At 43.0% G+C, this 20,851-nt stretch overlaps 1 protein-coding gene across 1 annotated transcript in view; it reads left to right on the top strand.

Annotated features, from left to right (window-relative positions):
• LRRC1 (leucine rich repeat containing 1) overlaps positions 1–20,851 on the top strand; it is a 361,772-nt gene that overhangs the window by 320,316 nt on the left and 20,605 nt on the right. Inside the window, exons 10-11 of the mRNA XM_069235791.1 lie at positions 3,081–3,164; positions 14,452–14,567. Coding sequence (XP_069091892.1) covers positions 3,081–3,164; positions 14,452–14,567 — 200 coding nt within the window. The remainder of the gene's footprint in view (positions 1–3,080; positions 3,165–14,451; positions 14,568–20,851) is intronic.

Here is a 20,851-nt window from a genome sequence, read left to right as displayed (position 1 = left end):
CCTAATAGTGTTGCCAGTATTGGTTCTATGATTCCAGGTACTCTGGGGCTCCTTAGTGGTCCCCCAGCTTTGCCCGTACCAGTTTGCAGGGTTTTCCCGGGCAGCCCGCGCAGCTGCCATCCTACAGACAGGTTTCTGCCCTCCTGCTGCTTGACCAGCTCAAGCTCAGGAAGGCAGGACAGAGGATTTCCTTTGGGAGAGGGAGGCAACACCCTCTCCCTTTGGAAATAGGTGTTGCATAGCTTTGGAGGGGTAGCCTCTCCAAGCCCATGGTGTGCTTTGAGGGGCACACTTGGTGCTCTCCTTGCATAAACTGGTTTGCACCAGTCCAGGGACCCCCGGTCCCTGCTTTCAAGGGGGATCGTGGGTATTCATCAGCAGGGGAGGAGGGAGGTGTGACAGGAGACGTGATGATTGTTAGAAGTACTGCACCTGAAGGTGATGGTCAGAGGGTAGTCGGTCGGAGTGGTTGGTAACTATCTTAAGATTACCAGCTGCTGACAGCACATAATGTTGTTGGTGGATAGTTGATGACGATTGGTCAAGTGGTTCATCATTTGGGTAGCAGATGGGAGCAAAGAGGGTGAATCATTGAGTGGGGTAGGCAGGATAGTATCCAAGCATGTTTCCTGGCAGGGTTTGTTACCAATTCTAGCATTATGGGTAATATTGATTGGATGTGCTATAGGTCCGTACAGGTTAGGTAACTGGATTAAAGGGGAAGGGCAAGAGACCTTTCATGAGGAGGGTGATATGGGTTCGCCGATGAAGGTTCCCATGTTGGAGTGGAGAGAGTGGTCATGATGTAAGATAGGTGATGTGAAAGAAGGAGTTCTGGGAAATGCCCTGGGAAATGCCTGAGTTTACATCACGGCACATTAGGGGAGAAGTAAACTTTTAGAGGCGATGGGGGCCTCATTCGATATTGTATTTTTGATCCTCAAGAATATCTCATCAAAACTTTCTAAGTTACGGTCCAATGCTTGAATGAGAACATTTCCATTATTGTAGAGAGAAATGGTAGCATAGGCCATGTAGAATTATGAGGGTGTTATTGATATGGATGGTTTAGGGACTGCATCTAGAACAGTTTCTCTGTTATTTCATGCTCTCTTTCTGGTGTTACAGATTATTCTTTCTGGATATCCCATGTCTTGTGAGTTTATTCACTAGATCAGAAGTTTGATCATCATAATCTTTCAAATAGCTGCAGTACCTGCATAGTCACAAGAATTGTCCAAAGGGTAGGCTCTGTCTTAAGGCCCTCAGGTGGTGACTGTCAGATATTGTGCTGTAGCTTTATTGTAGACAAGGAAGTCTAGTTAAAGTCAGTCACAGGTCACTCAGTGCTACTGTAATGGCTTTGTGTGTTTTTAATGAGACTTTTTGTTAAGTCCTTAGAATAAAGATTCCATTATGGCAGATCCTAATAATCACAGTGTGGTGCCTTTCTGGGCAGCTAACAATTATCTTTTAATTATCTTAAATAAAAAATAAACATATCTCAAGCATTTGAAGTGAAAACTGTTCCTAAAACTCTGCCGCACTCCACTTTTGGTATACCTTTCACATAGTCCAGGATTGCACACCATTTTCTCCACTGATGTAAAATCCTCAAGCTCTACCATGAGTCTTTCCTTGGCCAATGATTCTTATGTCATGGGGTGGGCTGATGTTTCTTTTGTGATTTGCCCTTATCCTTATGGAATGCACTTGATGACCTTACTACTTGTGTTCAAACCTCACTATACCACTGTAGGAGGTCGGTGATGCAATCAGCAGGTGAGGCTACCTGCCATCCAATTAGGGCTTGACCTCCTTGCCTCCTGTCTATGCTCTCTGAAACTAGTGCAGGCTTTCAGCCTGCAGACTAGGACCTAGACCTCTGCCCACTAGCTGTCAAAGGGACTGTTGTGTTCGGTAGCCTTCAAACTAGCTTGAGAATGGACAAGCTCTATAGTGTGCCACCCTAAGGAAGGCAGTACATATCATGCCTTGAAGAATAACAGTATTGTTAGCACCCTTGCATCTGATAATACATAGCTAGCAATATGTCTGGAACACCTATTCATCTTCCACACAAGATTGCTCAGGAGGGGTTTGGCCATTTGCTCAGGAACAGTTTGTGTAACCTGAGCGTCAGATGAATGAATGAACAAGAATTTATAAAGCCCAACAGATGCTCAGAGGAATATTCCAGCATTACCCCTAGAGGGCCAAAAATTAAGCTTGAACAAAGATTATGGCGGTCAATACGAACCTGGCGGTTTGGCCCGCCATGCCGGCACTGGCAGCTGAAGCCTCCAGCCGGCATGGTGGGCCGAACCGCCACATAATGAAGAGGTTGACGGCCACCAGCGGCAGCCGTCACCCACCGCCATGCTCCCGCCACCAGGCAGCCTGGCAGCGGGATGAAACACCATCCGCCAGGGTAGCTGCTCTACCCTGCGGATAATGATTCATATGCTGCTAGCTTTTTCCTGGCAGGATATCCAGTGACATCACGACGGGTGCAGCTGCACCCGCTGCACACCAACATTAGCGGCTGCTCCATATGGAGCCGCCTTCAATGTTGTGGCCGTGTTCCAGGCTAGGCCGGCGGGCAGAGACACTGTCTCCGCCCGCCGGCTAGGCAGGGAAAACATTATACGCCTGGCGGGTTTTCTAGGAGGCTGGCAGTCGATGAAAAGACCGCCAGCCTGAGCACGGCGGGAAATCCCGCCGTGTTCAAAATGAGGGCCTATATTTTTAGTGGGTCAGCGTAGAGTATCACCCTTTCAAAGTTGATAAAATCAGTACAATTGAATTCTTTGGCACCTGTGCTTGTTATGTCATTGCCTTTAAAAGCCTTACTGTTACAAGCTGAATTAACAATGTGTTATATCCGTGAGCACCTTCCTTAAGAATAGTAGACATTAGAAAGTTGAATGCCGGTCTACATAGGAACTAATCTTGGTGTTGAATGGAATACCTTATGGTGCTTGTTGTGCTTTCAGCTTCAAATATATTTTGCAATCCTAGTCATATTTTTAATTAAATAATAAGTAACGTGCAGCACACTAATAATGATATCTCTACAGATTTTGCCAAAGAGCATCGGAAAACTTAAGAAGCTCAACAATTTGAATGTAGATCGGAACAGACTAATGTCTATACCGAAAGAGGTAAGTAGGCTTTGCTTAAGATTGTGATATGAAGATGAGTAGTGATCAAACTGTTTTTGGAAGATTCAGTGTACTCCAGTGCTGTGCTCTGATTTTATTTAATATTATGTTTCCTTGAAATGGATGTGGGTGCCATTGCACTTTTTGAGATGATTAAGACAACTGTATATTATTATTTTAAATACATAACAATATGTTAATCTACACTAGTGTTACATTGATAAAGTTGAATTGATAATTTCTAATCTTTTCAAAAGCATCTCTGCAAAAATGTTTTAAAAAAAAAGCTAAGGCTAAGGTCAAACTAGTCCAGGATAGCACAGATTCATTGCATTTATTAGCATATCCTTGAAGGTACATAGAGATATTTGCTTCAGTAAGCCATGTTTGCTCATAAGTTCCTGTTGTTTGTTAGATCAGCTCCCACCAAGTAGTTTGTTATTTATGGGGTGTTGAGAGGAGGGACAGAGAAAAAAAAAAGAGAACAGAAAAGAGGAGATATTTATTTTGCACAGTGCTCAAGAAATCCTTCTTGTTTTTTGCTATCACCCTTGTTGACATTAAGACCTGGTCCTTAAGCATTTGGGTTCTTAGCTTACAGGTGATGTCAACGTGCATGTGTAAAACCTAGCAGGATTTTCCAGACCCGCTCAAGAGTTCCCTATGAGGATCATGTGGTGAGGTAGGATAAGGAGGGGCTTGGGGGCAAGAGAGCATTGCTCCTTGCCCACCTTTCTTTACCGCCCATAGATCACTGTGCCTTCCTATCACTAAACGCCTGCTAGACAGTGGTAGAACAAGTGAAGTGGTCTTGAAGTAGAGGGGCTAGGAACTGTGGTCACAGCTTCAACTCCTTCTTATCCATCGTGAAAAAGGTGAGAGGAAGTAGAGTAGGAGTGCCAAGCCCCTGATCCCTGTACCACCTCAAAGTGGTGGATAAAGAGAAGGGGAAACTAAAATCTCTGCATTTCATATTTTTCTTTCAGTGATTTTCTTTCTATTTGAGAAGTTAAATCATATGGGTTGCTCAGTTCAGTCATCTTCCCTGACCCCATCTCCCAATAAGTGAGAAATTCCACAAGGATATCGATTTAGAGAGAGATAAAATGTGCAGATGTTGGATTGAGAGATATCAAAGTCATTGAAGTACAAGAGAGGTTAGTGCCTTGAAGGTACAGATGTTTGATGGAGACTGTCACCATAATGGCACATATACAAATGTGAATAAAATAAATATCATAAGCACAGAACTAAGAGATAGTCTGATTCCAAAAACACAAAAGTGAAAGATCATAAGTTTCAGCCACCTCAAGGGCAAGTGCAAGAGACCTACCAGAGGCACAGAGGAACAGTGAAGAGAACACCTTATGGGTATAGAAGAGAGATCTTAGAGACACAGATGTTGGAGAAATAAATTGCATTTAAAATGAGAAGTGAAAGTGAAAAGAAGAGACCTTAAAGACATGATGAAAACTGAGAGGAGTACAAGGATTTAAAACGCCACGAGGAACAGAACTGAAATCAAACAATAGATACACACAGGCACACACACACAAATGCATATGCAATCACAAAATAACACATCCATCTTCTGCACCTGCCTCTTAAATATTAAAAATAAAAACATGTTAATATTGGTCTTGGGCCCTGTTAGAAATGGGGTCTGTAGATGTCAGTGGTTTGTACCCTGTCCAAGAAGGGACCCTCACTCTAGTCAGGGTATGGGAGCCACACAGCTAAGATAACCCCTGCGCACCCCTGGGTAGCTTGGCTTAAGCAGTCAGGCTCATCTCAGAGGCAATTTGTAAAGTATTTGTACACACACACAGTAACAGTGAAAACACCACAAAATGACTCCACACCAGTTTAGTAAAATAGCCAATATTTATCTGAGTAAAACCAGACCAAAACAACAAAAATCCAACCTACTCAAGCAAAGATAGCAAACTTTAAAGATTAACTCTTAGTTAAGCACCTAGAAATACAATAGCTCAACTCGGGCTATCCCAGCATCTTGACAGAGTAGTTATCAATAGTTAGATGCACTCACGAGGGAGTGCGGGCGGTCACAGAGTTGAATGGACCCCCGTCTTAGTACCTTTTGAAAACGATGAGGAAACAAATACGTTCATGGAGTCAGGCAGTGAGCTGTCGCTTCAGCTGGTGCAGCGTCTGTTCCCTGCTGCTACATGGGAGGGTGAGGCATCAGTTCCTTACTGCGAGGTATGGGAGGTGAGGTGTTGGTTCTTTACGTATGCATTGCAGGGAATGCAGCAACGGTGGCAAGGTGGCGGTTCCTTCCGGCAGGGTCAATGAATCCAGCAGGATGTCAACTTTGCTGTATCACAATCACACCACAGGGCCACAGGTGCTGCGGCGGAGTTGGAGTCAGTTGTCACGGATGTCTGTTACATGCACTTGGGGCAGGACTTCAGAGACGCGGCAGTGGGCCTGCAGCATCAGTCGTAGTCATTGCACTCAGTAGGGGCCACGACTCCAGTGCATGCACCAGCACGGAGTCAGACAGCGGCACTATTCCAAAGTTGCTCTGGAGTCGATGTGCTTGGTTTCTTCTTGGTTACACCAGAATTCATTCTCAAGGGCCCAGATACTGGATTTGGCAGCGCATGGTGAGTCAGGACTCTCAGCAGGAGAGCCCAGGTGCTGGCAATGAAGTCTTTGATGTCACTGAGACTTCTGACTTGAGGCAAGCTCGGTCCAAGCCCTTGCAGCACCTTTGGAACCAAGATGTAGGAAGCTAAGTCCACTCCTTTCACTCTCAGAACAGAAGCAGCAGGCCAGCACAACAAAGCAACAGGCAGAGTGGCAGTCCTTCCTACAGCATTTAGCTCTCTTTCCTGGCAGAATGTCCTCAGTCCAGAAGGATTCTAAAGTTGCAGTCTCGGAGATCCAGTACTTATACTCATTTCTGCCTTGGAAGTGGGCAAACGACAAAGGAAAGTCTTTGTAGTACACAAGACCTTGGCTTTCCTGCCCTGGCCCCAGACACACTCCAGGGGGTTTGAGCCTGCTTTGTGTAAGGACAGGCACAGCCCAATTCAGATGCAAGTGTCAGCTCCTCCCACTGCTCTAACCCAGGAAGACCCATCAGGATACACAGGGTATACCTCAGCTCCTTTTGAGTGACTGTCTAGAGTGAATTCACAAACAGCCCAACTTTCATCCTGACCCAGGCATGTATTCCACAGGTCAACAGAGGCACAGAATGGTTAAGAAAGAAAATGCCCTCTTTCTAAAAGTGGCATTTTCAAAATTACAGTTTAAAAACCAACTTCACCAAAAGATGTATTTTTAAATTGTGAGTTCCGAGACCCCAAACTCCATATCTCTATCGGCTCCCAATTGGAAATTACACTTGAAAGATATTTCAAGGCAGTCCCAGTGTTACCTTATGGGAGACATAGGTCTTGCAAAAGTGAAAAACAAATTTAGCAGTGTTAGAAATGGGGTCTTTGGTTGGCAGTCAGGTTGTCCCCAGTCCAAGGAAGGACCCTCACTCTAGACAGGGTAAAGGAGAATCACCCTCAGTTAACCCCTGCTCACCCCTTGGTAGCTTGGAATGAGCAGGCAGGCTTAACCTCTGGAGCAATGTGTAAAGTATTTGTACCAACACACACAGTAATTCAGTGAAAACACTACAAAATGACACAACACAGGTTTAGAAAAATAGAGAATATTTATGTAAACAAACCAAGACCAAAACAACAAAAATTATGAATTTTCAAAGAATTAGTCTTAAATCCTTTAGAAAATAGTGAGAACATTGTTACGTTGCAAAAGTACACTAGTAATGTCAAAATAACACCGCACGGGCGAGTGTGCTTCGGAAAAGGCCAGCGATTTGTTGATTTCTCACTCACAAGCGAGACCCTGTGCCGTTCCTCCTCCAGTCAGGTTGGCGTGTGTCGTTTCTCCTCTCCCGCAAGAGAGAGATGCATCGATCCGGACAGGCACCTCGGATCAGGGTAGGCTTTGCTTTGTTCTTCCATGACCAGCGATGTTGCGTTGAAAATCCAGTCGCACACTATCACAAAACCGAGCTGCGTGGGGTTTGCGTCATTATCAGCCTCTGTTAGAGGGTGTTGCGCTTCGTTTCTCCAGCTGCGTTGCCTCAGTCTTCCAGCTGCGATGCAGGTGGAGCATTGATTTTAGCCGCGAAGGCTGTGTGCACATCATTTATCAGCCGAAGGTGCGTCGAACATTTCTCAGCACAGTGGGCTGTGCATGGATTTTCAGTCTTGGTCTGCCAGCTTTACTATTCAGGGGCCCAGGAACTTAATAGGGCACCACTTGGCAGGAGTCTCAGCAGAGAATCCAGGTCCTGGCAGGGGAAGTTTTTTGTGAGATCCTGCTCTGCCCAGGCCTGGCCCAAGACACACACCAGGGGGGATGGCGTCTGCATTGTGGGAGGGCAGGCACAGCACTTTCAGGTGTATGTGACCATTCCTCCCCTTCCTCCTAGCACAGATGGCTCATCAGGATATGCAGGCTACATCACAGCTCCCTTTGTGTCACTGTCTAGAGAGAGGTGCAAACAGCCCATCTGTCAAACTAACCCAGACAGGGAATCCACAACCAGGCAGAGTCACAGAATGGTTTAAGTAAGAAAATGCCTAGTTTCTAACAGTGGCATTTTCAAACACACAATCTTAAAACCAACTTCACTAAAAGATGTATTTTTAAATTGTGAGTTCATAGACCCCAAACTGCATATGCCCATCTATTCCCAAAGGGAACCTGCGCTTTAATAATATTTAAAGTTAGCCCCCATGTTAACCTATGAGCCTTGCACAGTGAAACCGAATTTGGCAGTATTTCACTGTAAGGACATAAAAAACACATTAGTATATGTCCTACCTTGAACATACACTGCACCCTACCCGTGGAGCTACCTAGGGCCTGCCTTAGGGGTGCCTTATATGTAAGAAAAGGGGAGGTTTAGGCCTGGCAAGTGGGTACACTTGCTAAGTCGAATTGGCAGGTTAAAACTGCACACACAGACACAGCAGTGGCAGTTCTGAGCCATGTTTACAGGGCTACTATTGCGGGTGGCACAACCAGTGCTGCAGGCCCACTAGTAGCATTTTATTTACAGGCCCGGGGCACCTCTAGTGCACTGTACTAAGGACTTACCAGTAAATCAAATATGTAAACCATGGAAAAAGCCTATTACACATGCATTTGGCATAGGATCACTTGCACTTTAGCACTGGATAGCAGTGGTAAAGTGCCCAGAGTAGCAGAAATAGCAAAAACAGAGTCCAGCACACATCAACAACCTGGGAAACAGAGGCAAAATGTTAAGGAAGACCACGCCAAGGATGAAAAGTGTAACAAGCAGTATTTCACTATCGGGACATGTAAAACACACCAGTACATGTCGTACCTTTTAAATACACTGCACCTTGTCCATGGAGCTTCCTTGGGCCTACCTTAAGGGTGACTTACATGTAGTGAAAGGGAAGGTTTGGGCCTGGTGGGTGTGTGCACTTGCCAGGTCGAACTGGCAGTTAAGACTGCACACAGAGATACTGCAGTTTCACAACTGAGACTTGTTTTAAAGGGCTACTCGTGTGGGTGGTACAATCAGTGCTGCAAGCCCACTAGTAGCATTTGATTTACAGGCCCTGGGCACACATACTGCACATTATTAGGGACTTACTAGTAAATCAAAAACTGTCAATCATGGATAAACCAATCATCAATTCCATTTAGACAGAGAACACTTGCATTTTAGCACTGGTGAGCAGTGGTAAAGTTCCGACAGTCCTAAAGCCAGCAAAAACCAAATTTAGCACAGGATCGAAAAACAGGAGGTGATAAGCCAAAAAGACATTGGAAACCACGCCAAGAGCTGACTGGTCTAACAGCTGACATTTTCTAGGAGCGAGCTGGGCTTATGAAGCAAGGGTGTGCAATCTGTTCAGTCAGTGCCACTCGTGCACGCATAAAGCAAAGGTGGTTTCTTTGACTGTGGAGAAACTCTGGTACAGATGGTTCTGGTAACTGCCTTTTTAAGGCACTTCCGGTTTCATTCTTTTTTTTTGCTTAGTGTTTCTGGCCCAACATCTGCTGTCTTCTTCACCCAACAATACGCCTCGATGTACAACCACTTGAACTGACCCTTGCATTTTATTTTTTTCTTATTTTATCATTGGTTGCTTCACTTATCTGATCTTTGATTGTAACAGTCCCAGGTAATTGTCAGAGAGAAGTGTTTGACGGTGATGGGAACAGAAGGAAGAACGAACTTTCACAAAGCCCATATGTTTTAGCTGAGGTAATGGCTTTGCAATGCCTGTTGGCTCTGGCATGTGATTGCATACGTCAAAACACATGGCATACTATGTTGCAATGTTATTTTTCTTTAAAAAAAAAACACTCCAAGATGACTTGTCACTTGTGCATTTTGATACAAGTCTTCATTCGTCATGAAGCAGTCATGTGCATGTGTCATGATGTATGGCAGCCATTTTTTATTTACCTCTATAACATTTCACATAGCCATGTTAGAAAAGTAAATTAAAGTGTTTAAAAACAAGGAGAGCAAGAGAATAGTATTAAGCAGCCAGTAGCACTGTGTACCTGCCATGTGAATGGTCCTGGTTGGGCTAACACAAGAAAAGGGAGGAAAGCCATTAAATCAAGAACGGACAACTGAGATGGTTAACACTACCATCCAGTCATGAGCAAGTGGCTGTCTGAAATCCCGCTCCAAGGGCATGTTATGCTTTGGAAAGAATAGCTCATCCTATAAACATCTGAAGATGTCTATAGCAAAGGCCTAATAAGGCAGGACTAAAACATGCATAGAGCATGTTCTGTTCTTGCACATGCCTGCTGGAAGAAGTAGTGGTTTGTGCAATGTGGCATAACCCTAATCCGGGGAGGCCCTTTGCATCATGGTCTGTGTGGTGTAGGTGGCTCCTACTATCACACATTTGTTAAGGAGAATCACCCTACCCCGCCACCAAGCACAACCATCTGGTAGATTAGGTTTCTTACCTTTGACTTAACAAATATTATGTATATTCACAAATAGAATAAACATAGGGATCCTTAAAACCCTAATGAATGCCCGAGACCTTTGTTTAGAATCCGTTAGGGGCAGAAGCGTCAGCACCACAGGGTTAGGTGATGGCCATGATGCCAACAATGTCCTCTGAAGATAATCTCCTTATATTTTTCACTCTGAGCAAGGGTACCACCAAATAAAGTTATTATTGTGGTTTATCCCAAGGTGCTTTTAGTTAGAAAAACCTTGTCCCAGAGAAATGTCCAGACAAATAATTTTTAAGAACTCCCTTAAGACAGTCACCCTTGAGTGTGTCCTGGTAGTACCATTTTACCAGGGGGGGACAAGAAGGCCCATGATGAAGCATGCCACATTACTTTAGTGAGCCCACCTCATCCAATTATTAACATTGCCAGATTTTGAGTAGGTAGATTTCATAGGTGGACATTGTTGATCTCAGAGTAAGTACTAGCAAAAGGGAACTCTATCGATCTAGCCGACTTTGTCTCTGTGTTGGGATATGTTACTAGAGGTAGACGCAGGGTCCATTCTAGCCTCTTTTTTTTTTTCCTCTCAGAGTATTAATTATGGGGTTTACTTGGCTTCTCCAATACTTCCCCTGAGTTTAAGACAGAATCTCCTCCATGTTTTCAAGGCACAGAAGCTTTGTCAGATCTTGAGATCTTTTCCAGAATTGCAGACGAGGTCACTTCGGCCTTCTGGTCAATAGTAGGTGGCATTTTAGAGGCCACAGGCTGAGCCCTAGCTGCCATCTATGCAGCAGGGCTTAATGAACATTGCAAGAACATGGCTTGAGTTGCCTTTCAACATCTGGGCAATATTTTATTGGCACTACTGATTGGTCTTGAATATACCTGTGGCATTGAATCTAGTGCGGATGTGGTTATTTGCTGGATGCTGTCAGAGGATTCATTTTGTGGCTAGACTTCATTAGAGTGCCTAGTATTCGAGTTTTTCCACGGCCTATTGTGTAGCCTGTAGTCTCTTCTGTGTTTCTCAGCCCACCAATTCACTTGATGTTGCTAAGTATAGTTCGTTCTCATAGATGTGCAGGGGCGAAGTGGGACACAGCGTACTGTAAAACGAGTGTTTCGAAGGAGTGGTGTGCTTTGTTTAAGCAGAAATAACTTTGTCATTGATAAGTCCTCATAACAAAGTACACAAACACCAACCTTCTGAATATTGCTGCGTGCCGACTGTCGCACCTACTAGCCCTGAGTGTTTAATTGCCAGCATGCTTAGACATAACAAAAGGGCAGACATAGTACTACATCCCCTCCAGTTGTAGTTTCCACATTAGGTGCTGGAATTATGTGCACTTGTCTTGCAGATGATCGTTCTCTACTTTACACTCTTTATAGAATACTACAGAGGCATTATTGCGGGAAAGGTGCATCAGTTACCCTAGCTACCTGTGATAGTCCAATTTTAGTTTTTGTAAACGAGAAAAAAACACAAGCATTTGCAATGTAATGGGTCTAACGTTTTCTCTATTAGCATTATAAACTCCTAAATGGACTTTTCTTGCCACATAAATTGAAAATGAAAAGTAAAACAGTTTCACTAACTAACCGGACTTTTCTTGCCACATAAATTGAAAATGAAAAGTAAAACAGTTTCACATAACTAACCAGACTTTTCTTGCCACATAAGCGAGCCGACAGCCACCATCAGCGCAAAGCAGACACACAAAAGAAAACAGAAATTCGCTTGCTTTGAAATGTATCTGCAAAAGTGTAATTATCCATGTAACTGGCAGAAGTGCAGTTATCCATGTAACTGGCAAAAGTGCAAATATCCATGTACAGGGTCGATATCATGCAAAGCGCTCGACTACTGCCCAGCGAGATCGCACTGAAAAATAAAGGGAAAAAGTAGCCCAGAAACCATACGGAAAGCATCAAGCCTCGTATGTTTTCAGTAGTTGGTCGTTGCGCTCGAAGAGGGCTAAACACCAGAAAAGGCATGACGTATGCATGCCTTTCACTAATGAAGTCAAGCAAATTTTAAAAGGCAAGCCCACCACCCAACCAAACTGATGGGAGTGACATGGGCGTGGTCACAAGCCCATACAGAGATTACACCAGGGACAGAGCGCTTTGCGCTCGACCCTAAAAACAAAGCCCTGGAAGCAGGGTTTTAAATAACTACAATGTTTGAGTCCGCTAACTGTAGCTGTTTGATTTTTAAATATGAAAATGTGATCTATTGCTCATGTGGGTTGTATTTTATTTAAAGTATAAATATGAATACACGTAGCAAATTTGATTTATTCTTTTAAGATTAGTTCTGTTGTTTTATTGTTTTTGTTGTATTGTTATTGGCTTTGAACTGAATTGCAGCAATATGGGAGCATTTTTCCATTTACAAGATAGTCCAGTGTAGCCTGCTGAGCGATAAATAATATATGTTTCATTTCCCTTATGCTACTTTTGTCTGTGCTCTTCGTTCTTGCTTGAATTAAGAAAAATCATTTTCCTATTTCATGCTATTGCGGGTAATGGTTTGCTGTATCTAATTATTGTTTTCATATATCACCAAACGCGCATTCACTTCAGGCACTTCAGGCTACGTATTGGCTTAAAACTGAAATAAAGAGCAAGCATGAACAGTGGCGTAACAATAGTACCCACAGCCCTGGGGAGGGGGTGGGGGAGCAGCAGGCAGCCAGTTCCTGACTGGGTTTGGGGGGGATTGAGAGGGGGGCTCGTTGATGAGTATCGTAGGCTAGGTGGAAATTATCACTACTCTGAATTTGGGTTAAAGGCCTAGATGGGACAGATGTTTCAAAGGCTACCTATTCACTTTAGAGAAGGTTTTGAAAGGAACCAGAAAAGATACACCCCGCTTAACCCTGTGTTACACAGATTATTTATACCTGTTGCAGAAAGACGTCTTGGACCATTGTTACTTTCAGGAGTTTTTCGGCCTGTCTAGAGTTAAGGCTGGAGAATTCCAGAGTAAGGAGTTGTCATCCCAGAGCAGTCTACCACTTTGTTATACCAATCGAACCATGGTTTGTGGATTTACCGTGTATAATCTAGAAGGTTTATTAGCAGATTTTGGACAGGGTGTATATTGTTAAAGCATGGTTTAGCCGCTTGATTTTGAATGTTTTACTCAGGAGCAACTGTTTTGGGAGGGACTTGTTGAATTTTGCTTTAATGGTAAATGTTATCTTTGTTGGTTTTTGGAAGTTAAAGGGCCTTTTAGAGCTGGGTGTTCATCCACTCCGCCACTCCTTTCATTTGCGGGGCAAGCTTTATGTATGTAAGTGGTAACCTATAGCGCTAACCTAGCCAGAGGCTGCAAAGCGCTGTACAGAACCAAATACAAGCAACGATTGATAGGAGTGTTTACTTGTTTGAGCACTATGAATGCATTGTGATGTAGTGCTCTTTAGACCTGAAAGAGAAAATACTCCCAGTTTCCTGTCTGTTTGCACCATTGATGGGAATGTTCCAGGATTTTATGCTTAGTGCTAAATTACCCCACTTCACGGATCTCTAGTTCCAACGCGCTGTACAATTATTAATGTAAATTCCAAGTTTGTCATCAACATAAATCTCGAAATGCAGTAGGTGGACTGCCGGTGGTGAAACAGCAAGGACAATCGGGGAAGCCAGCAAATCTCATCCTGGTTTGAAATCCCAAATCAAATTTAAGCAGAATATTCTAGTGCACCTTTATCCATATACATAACATGGTGTATTTTATATCATATCTGTGCATATATGTGTGGTGAGATTGTATGGCATATTCCTAGCTTGTTAGCATAGTGAATAGATTTCTGGTTGTGTGAAGTTTCATCCCAACTTGTTTTGAATCCTCACAACAAAAAACTGCGATTTTAGAGCTTCAAACCCCCTGCTGGTGCCCTTTACTTAAAAATCAAGAGGTGTTTGCTTTCTTTGCAAGTCCAGTGTGACAGTGCAGTCACGATGTTAAGTGGAACAATGCACATTTAGTCAAGTCATCTAAGCAAAGTATAATTGTTCAGACTTTGGAAACAGAGGGCTTAGCACTGGGAGCTCACCCTCCATGTTTAAGGGGTTAATAGATGCTAAGTGTTCTCGGTGGTGGACACCGAAGGAGTGTGATTTGAAGCTGCTCTTTGTCGAAAATACCAAATCATTTGTTCGATGTCAAAAACAACGCGTTTACATTTTTAAAATATGAAACTGGGGTGTGCAAATCACTGAAAATGACACGTTTCCTTCTGTTTTGTAGATTGGCGGTTGCTGTAGTCTTAACGTTCTTTGTATGCGTGACAACCGTTTAACTAGAATTCCTCCAGAAATGTCTGCTGCTACTGAGCTCCATGTGCTAGATGTTGCTGGAAACAGGTGAGGTTTCATTTAACATCCGCCCTTATTGATAGTCTCTTTTGTTTACTTTAAGCAGTGTGTCCCCAATTCACAATGCAACTTGCTCACAGAAGCTTAACTTGCTCGTGCAAATGGTTTGATTTACAAGTACAAGGAATACAGGCAATGTTAACTTGAACTCATAAATCAGTGGACTCCTATTGCTCCACGATTCTGTTATAGGACACATGAGAAAATCGTGCTACAGGGAGTGGGCGATTTGGAACAGGGATTCACTTGATATGGTCAGAGTTACTCCTGTGAAGGAGAGAACACATTCCTTTCCAAAGTGGAATGAGCAAGGAACAATCCTGTAGTTGATGATGGTGTAGGTGGTGTAAGTGGAACCATGTAGAGGTTATCATGTCCTAAGAGACGAGGAGAACGAGGAATGCTTTACATAAAAAGGTTACCTTAGCTGTTAAACTTAGTTACCTTACATATTTCAGGTAAACGTAGAATGTGGGCCTTGCATCCAGGCGGTTTTCATTGTTTTTTGTTTTTAGATATTAATGTTATACATAGTGTTACATTTAAATTGGGGTTTTCGTTGAAGCAAACAGCACTGATGTTGCGATGTTACAGTCAAGTGTTTCACATTCTGCATGTGTCTTGATTTTGGAGAGAAAGCCTTTTAGAAGGATGTTTCTTTGGAAAAGTAGCTAAAGTTTCTGTTTTGCTCAATGTTGAAGTGGCTATTCTTTTTTTTCTTATAAAACCTTGACATTTTTGGTATCAAACCTCTCAAGAAGATCACATGGCTCACTGAGTCTAGCTGTTGTGATCAAATTATTTTTAAAGAACGTTTACCTCAAGACTGTTTACCACTTATTTGGTTTTGATGCCATCATTCTCACATAGAGAGCTTTCACTTACCAAGTGATAGACTTTGTTTAGATAATGATGATGCTAAAACCTGTATAGTGTGATCTACGTGGTTCATATTCATTGATGTTAGTTTAGTTCCCTCCTTTGTTTTCCATGCTGAGGTAGATCTGGAAATTGTATACCTCTAGACCTGTGGTGGTGGTATTCAATTGCATGTGCTAGGGGCACATACATATGCAAGAGTAATAGTTCTCAGGATGAAACCTGTGCACACTGTAAACGTATTAACTTCATGTATGTTTACATTGCGCTAGTGAGGCAGCCTTCACCAAGTTAGGCAGTTATTTCTGAAGGAAAATATCATGATTTCTGCTTGATGAAAACGGACAACCTGGTGAGTCTAGAGCTATCCACATTCAATTTTGAAGATATAGAAAAGATGCCCTATTTACAGTCTAACCATAAGGAAAGTGCTCCCATAGGTAATGTGGGGAAACTTTGTGGTACTTTCCTGTGGCCAAAGTATTGTCTATAATTATTTAATAAATGTGAAATAGGAATGAATCCGCACTCTTTGTTTTGAAGTTTTTTTTCCTTAAAGATCAAGGATTCTATAAAGAAAGCCTGATGGCTATTGTTTCATCACTATCCTCCTGTATACTATATTAGCACATCGTTCATTAACTTCCTCAAATAAGACTACAGAGGCTCTGTCTATGTCGTAGGCTTTTCTTTGATAGTCATTAACTTTAGAATAAAAGCCCCCTGTGCGTGGGGAATTCTGGAGCACTTTACTTATGACAGCTGAAAATATACATCTGGCATTATAAAATGCAAGTAGGCATACTGTAGCCTGTCTATGGCTTCCTTTACTAGCAGTTTTTGAGAAGTTTGAAAGCCAACCTATAGCAATGCTGCAGCATACGTTTTATTGGTGTTGCCTAGAAAAGCTGAAGAAAGTGAGGGACAATCCAGCCAGATAGGCAGCACTGTGCAGCAATTTGAAAATAGTATGTTCCTTTAAGGAGCCAGGAGCTTCCCTACCTAAATACACGCTTAACATTGGCAGTTCACTCAGTGCCCATTTGTTCTACTGGCTCTTATGAGAGGATCTCTGGGCGCATGTTAGAATCTTTTAAAACTTGGTTTTGAGAAATTGTTATCTCATAGTTTTATTTTTAAATCCTTAATTCAATGTCTTAGACATCTAGAAATAATTTTCACCTGTTTTTCCAACTTCGAGATGGATTTTGTCAGGAGAAATTCTTTATAAACTGCTCTCAAGTGGAATGAAAAAGCGAGAAATGATCCACTCTTGGTTTGTTTGGTCTGCCTTCCTTCCTCTCGCTGTACTAAGGAAAGTGAATTCTTCAAAACATGTCCAAGAGAAATCTCAAGGACAGAGAAAGTGTCCACCTCAAGGAGAACTTAGAGGACCTAGGAATAACAAAGTAGATGCTGGTGTTTCTTCTGCTGTGTGTTTACCACCTCTTCCAAGAGACTGTAGGATAAGAGATCTAGTCAGAGCAAAAAGTAGAGGAGTCGGCAGCATGCTCATCATTCTTAACTTTCACTGTTGACCACACCATCGTCTGAAGCCTGGGAGGGCTGCTTTCTGCTTGCATAGAGAACTGCTACAACAAGAGTAAAACATCAGGTTGCGTTGAAGCATCGAACGTGGTTGAAACAGACTCCATTGTCTATCTATTCATTGTTGAGGCAGTCCAGCAGATGATCAATGTCAAAACACTCTGGGTGAAGACCTTCAGTGTCAAGACATGCAACCTTAGACTTTTAGTGCCACATTATTCCACTCCAAGATCGACTTTACGTTAGATTTACGTTGCACAGATTGGCATCACATAAAACAACATCGACCTACAGATATTCACCATTGGTGCAGTGAATTTCACTACCAAAGCAGCCATCCACCTTGTTTCAGCTTCCTGCTACACCTCTTTGGAGCATTTTCAGGCCCTACATTGTCAACGTCTTTAGATAATAGGTCCATACCATTCTTCAGCATCTACCTCTTCCAGCCTTGCCACAAAGGCATTTGATGGCCCCACCACCCCCACCTGCTGGTTCTGTTCTAAAATGTGTACCTAGATATTTGAAATTCCCTAAATTGGCAAGATGTAGTCACCAGTGAGGTTCACCCATTCAGCGACACCACCTCCAGGAAAGAGAAGGAGCTCTCCTACAAATCCCCTCCATGAGAGATACAGACCTTTCAGGTTGGGATTCATCATCTATATGTTACATCTCACTTAACCACTCCATGGAAGATTTTGCCAGCTGACCATATATCAATTTTCCACGACATCTTGCCTAGCATCACCTCCAAGCCCATTATTTCGCTTGAGACTCTGCATATATCAATTTCCATAATAATGGAAATGTTGCTGTATAGAGTTTCTAAACATTCTTGCTTTTGGTGTTAATTTTGAAGAAATGGCACAGGAAACATCTATTTAACCTGTGCACAGCTTAAGTTGTTGAAAAAATACAGACTTGCAGAGCAAGTACTAATTTGTCTGTGCATGGATCTGAGACAGTCTCTGTTGATTCTAGTGCAGATGGACAGCAGGACAATAATGCGTTACTTGAACAAACAAGAGGAATCAAATCCAGGTCCCTTTCTCTAGAAGCATAAATAATTTGGAACTGGATTCTTTCAAATGATCTTCCTGGGATGCCCAGCACACAAGCAAATGTGTTAAGCAGACACTGCAGGAAGACCATCAGTGGGTCATCAGTGGTGTTGTTGTTCCAGACATGTTTTCACATGAATTAACCAAAGTTCAAAACATGAAATGCCCAGACCTTTCCTCCAGACTTCCAGAGCAAGACTCTCTGGGCAGTGCTCTTTTGATGAAATGGTCAGGGAAATTTCTTTACAATTTTTCACTGTCTCAAATATCAGTTCTAATAAAACTGTGTTATTTCCAAGATAAATTAAATTGGATTTCACTTGAGTGGCCCAAACACTGGTAGTATCCAGATATGTTCCAGATATCTTTACAACCACACAAGAGGCTTCCACACACACTGAACTTTCTATCTAAAGTCCAGGGCCAGTAGTTCAATCCAGACATAACATGAGTGTGTTTAACACAACACAAGAAATTATGGTTGTTTCTTGGTAATTTAGTTGGGTAATTTAGTTAACAACTTGAGTGTTTGGGAACACATCAATTGTATCTAATTGAAATTAATCACTACAAGTCGTATACCCCACAAACACCATCAATATCACATTGGTGTATAAGTCAAAACCTTGTTTAATTAAGGACAAAAAACGTTCTACAATAGTGGGTGGTTTTAGACCTGGCATCATTATGGTGGTCTTGCCCCCAGACTTTTTGCCTTTTACCTCCTGTCTTGTTGCTGTATCTTTTTGTTGGCCTTACAACTCTGAGCACTTACCACTGCTAACCAGTGCTCAAGTGCATGTGCTTATTCCCTAAACATAGTAACACTGGTGTAGCCAAAATTGGCATATTTAATTTACTTGTAAGTCCCTTGTAAAGTGGTATGCCCTATACATGGGGCCTGTAAATTAAATGCAACTAGGGGCCCTGCAGCACTGATTTTGCCACCCACGTACGTAGCCCTTAAACATGCCTGCCATTGCAGAGTCTGTGTGTGCAGTTTCACTGACACTTCAACTAGGTAATTAAAACATCTTGCCAAGCCTTTATCTCCCCTTCTTCTTACATACAAGTCACCCCTAAGGTAGGCCCTTGGTAGCCCATAAGGCAGGGTGCCATGTAAGTAAAAGGCAGAACATGTACTTTTAAGTTTTACGTGTCCTGGTAATGGAAAAACTCCCAAAGTCGTTTTTCATTGCTGTGAGGCCTGCTCCTCTCATAGGCCAGCATTGAGGAGTCCTTAATATACTTTTAGGCTGTAATTCCTGAACAGAAAAAAAATAGTTGCAGCATGTTTTATATACTTAGAATCGTAATGATAAATACCGTTTACTGGGAAAGTCAGATTTAGTATTATTAATATTTTAGAAATACCACTTTTAGAAAGTGGGCATTTCTCTGCTCTCACTGATCTGTGCACCTGACCGCCTGCCTCCAATTCATGTCTGGCCTGGGTGACATTTACATTTGTGCATTCCGTTCAGACACCCACAACACAGGATTTCCAAGTGCATCTGTACTGATGGGCCCTCCTGGGCAGGGAGGATGGGAAGGGATCACACACTTCAAAGGGTAGTGAACTGAGCCCACACAAAGTGCTGATTACCCCCAACTGATAGTCTGGAGCCAGGGTTGGGAAGAAAGGGAGACCTGTGCACTTCAGAGAAATACTTTGAAGCCGTTCCGCCACATCACAGGCACTTTGGTATAAATACTGGTTCTCTGACCCCAGGAAATCAGATCACTACTGGACTTGGGAAGAACTCTGCTGGAGCAAAGACTTCTGTGCTGTAAAGATTGCCAATCTGCATAGACTGACTTTACCAAGGACCTGCTTCTGTGCATTGCTACGCTGCTGTGCTGCCTGCTGATCTCTGCCATGCTGAGGACAAGGACTGGACCCATCCTACTGAACCAGTGTCTCCAAGGACTTGTTGTCTTGCCTCCCAGTTCTTCTGCAGTCTCAAGGGCATCAAAGACTGCTTGCAACTCCCATGGTACTGCTGTACTCTGCCATCTGTGACTCCTGACCTTGCCCGAGGTGCCCCTCTCTAGTCCTGGGCCTCAAAAGTGGGCTCTTCAGCTGATTCCTGCAAAAACCGACGTATTGGTATCACCACATTGCTCCTTCAACACTGGCTGAGCGACTGCCCAATGACAGGGGATTCATAGCCTGCGCAGCTCAACGACGATGCTCTGCGTGGCTTGACGACAATGAATCCCATTCACTTTAACAGAGTGGCACCAACGGGGGTCTGGACCTTGATAATCGGAACCAACGAATCATGCCCTCGATGTTGTTGGTTTGCTCCATCAAAGATACTGTTTCAGCGAACCCTGCATGGATTCTGTAGCCGGCCTACCCTCCATTGCGGTCTTCCTGAACTTTGGATTTACTCTGGTCCCTAGCACCGTCAAGTAACCTTTTGACCGCTAGTGACATCTAAGCACTATTTCACATTTAATCTTAAGAAAAATCATATCTTGACTTCCACTGATTGGATTTTTGTTGTTTTAGTCTTGTTTTACTCAGAAAAATATTCTCTATTTTTCTAAACTGGTGTGGAGCCCTTTTTGTTGTGTTTCCATTGTGTGTTTGTGTTACACAAATACTTTACACACTGCCTCTGAAGTTAAGCCTGACTGTTCCGTGCCAATCTACCAAGGGGTGAGCACAGGTTAATTTAGGGTGTGTATCTGACTTACCCTCAATAGGATTGCAGTCTTTACTTGGACAGGGTGCATACCTCTACCAACTAGAGACCCAATTTTCGACAGGGT

The sequence above is a fragment of the Pleurodeles waltl genome, chromosome 5 (assembly GCF_031143425.1).
Source record: "Pleurodeles waltl isolate 20211129_DDA chromosome 5, aPleWal1.hap1.20221129, whole genome shotgun sequence".
NCBI classification, from domain to species: domain Eukaryota; kingdom Metazoa; phylum Chordata; class Amphibia; order Caudata; family Salamandridae; genus Pleurodeles; species Pleurodeles waltl.
The sequence above is the reverse complement of the archived record's forward strand: the minus strand, read 5'-3'. Positions and strand labels throughout refer to the sequence as shown.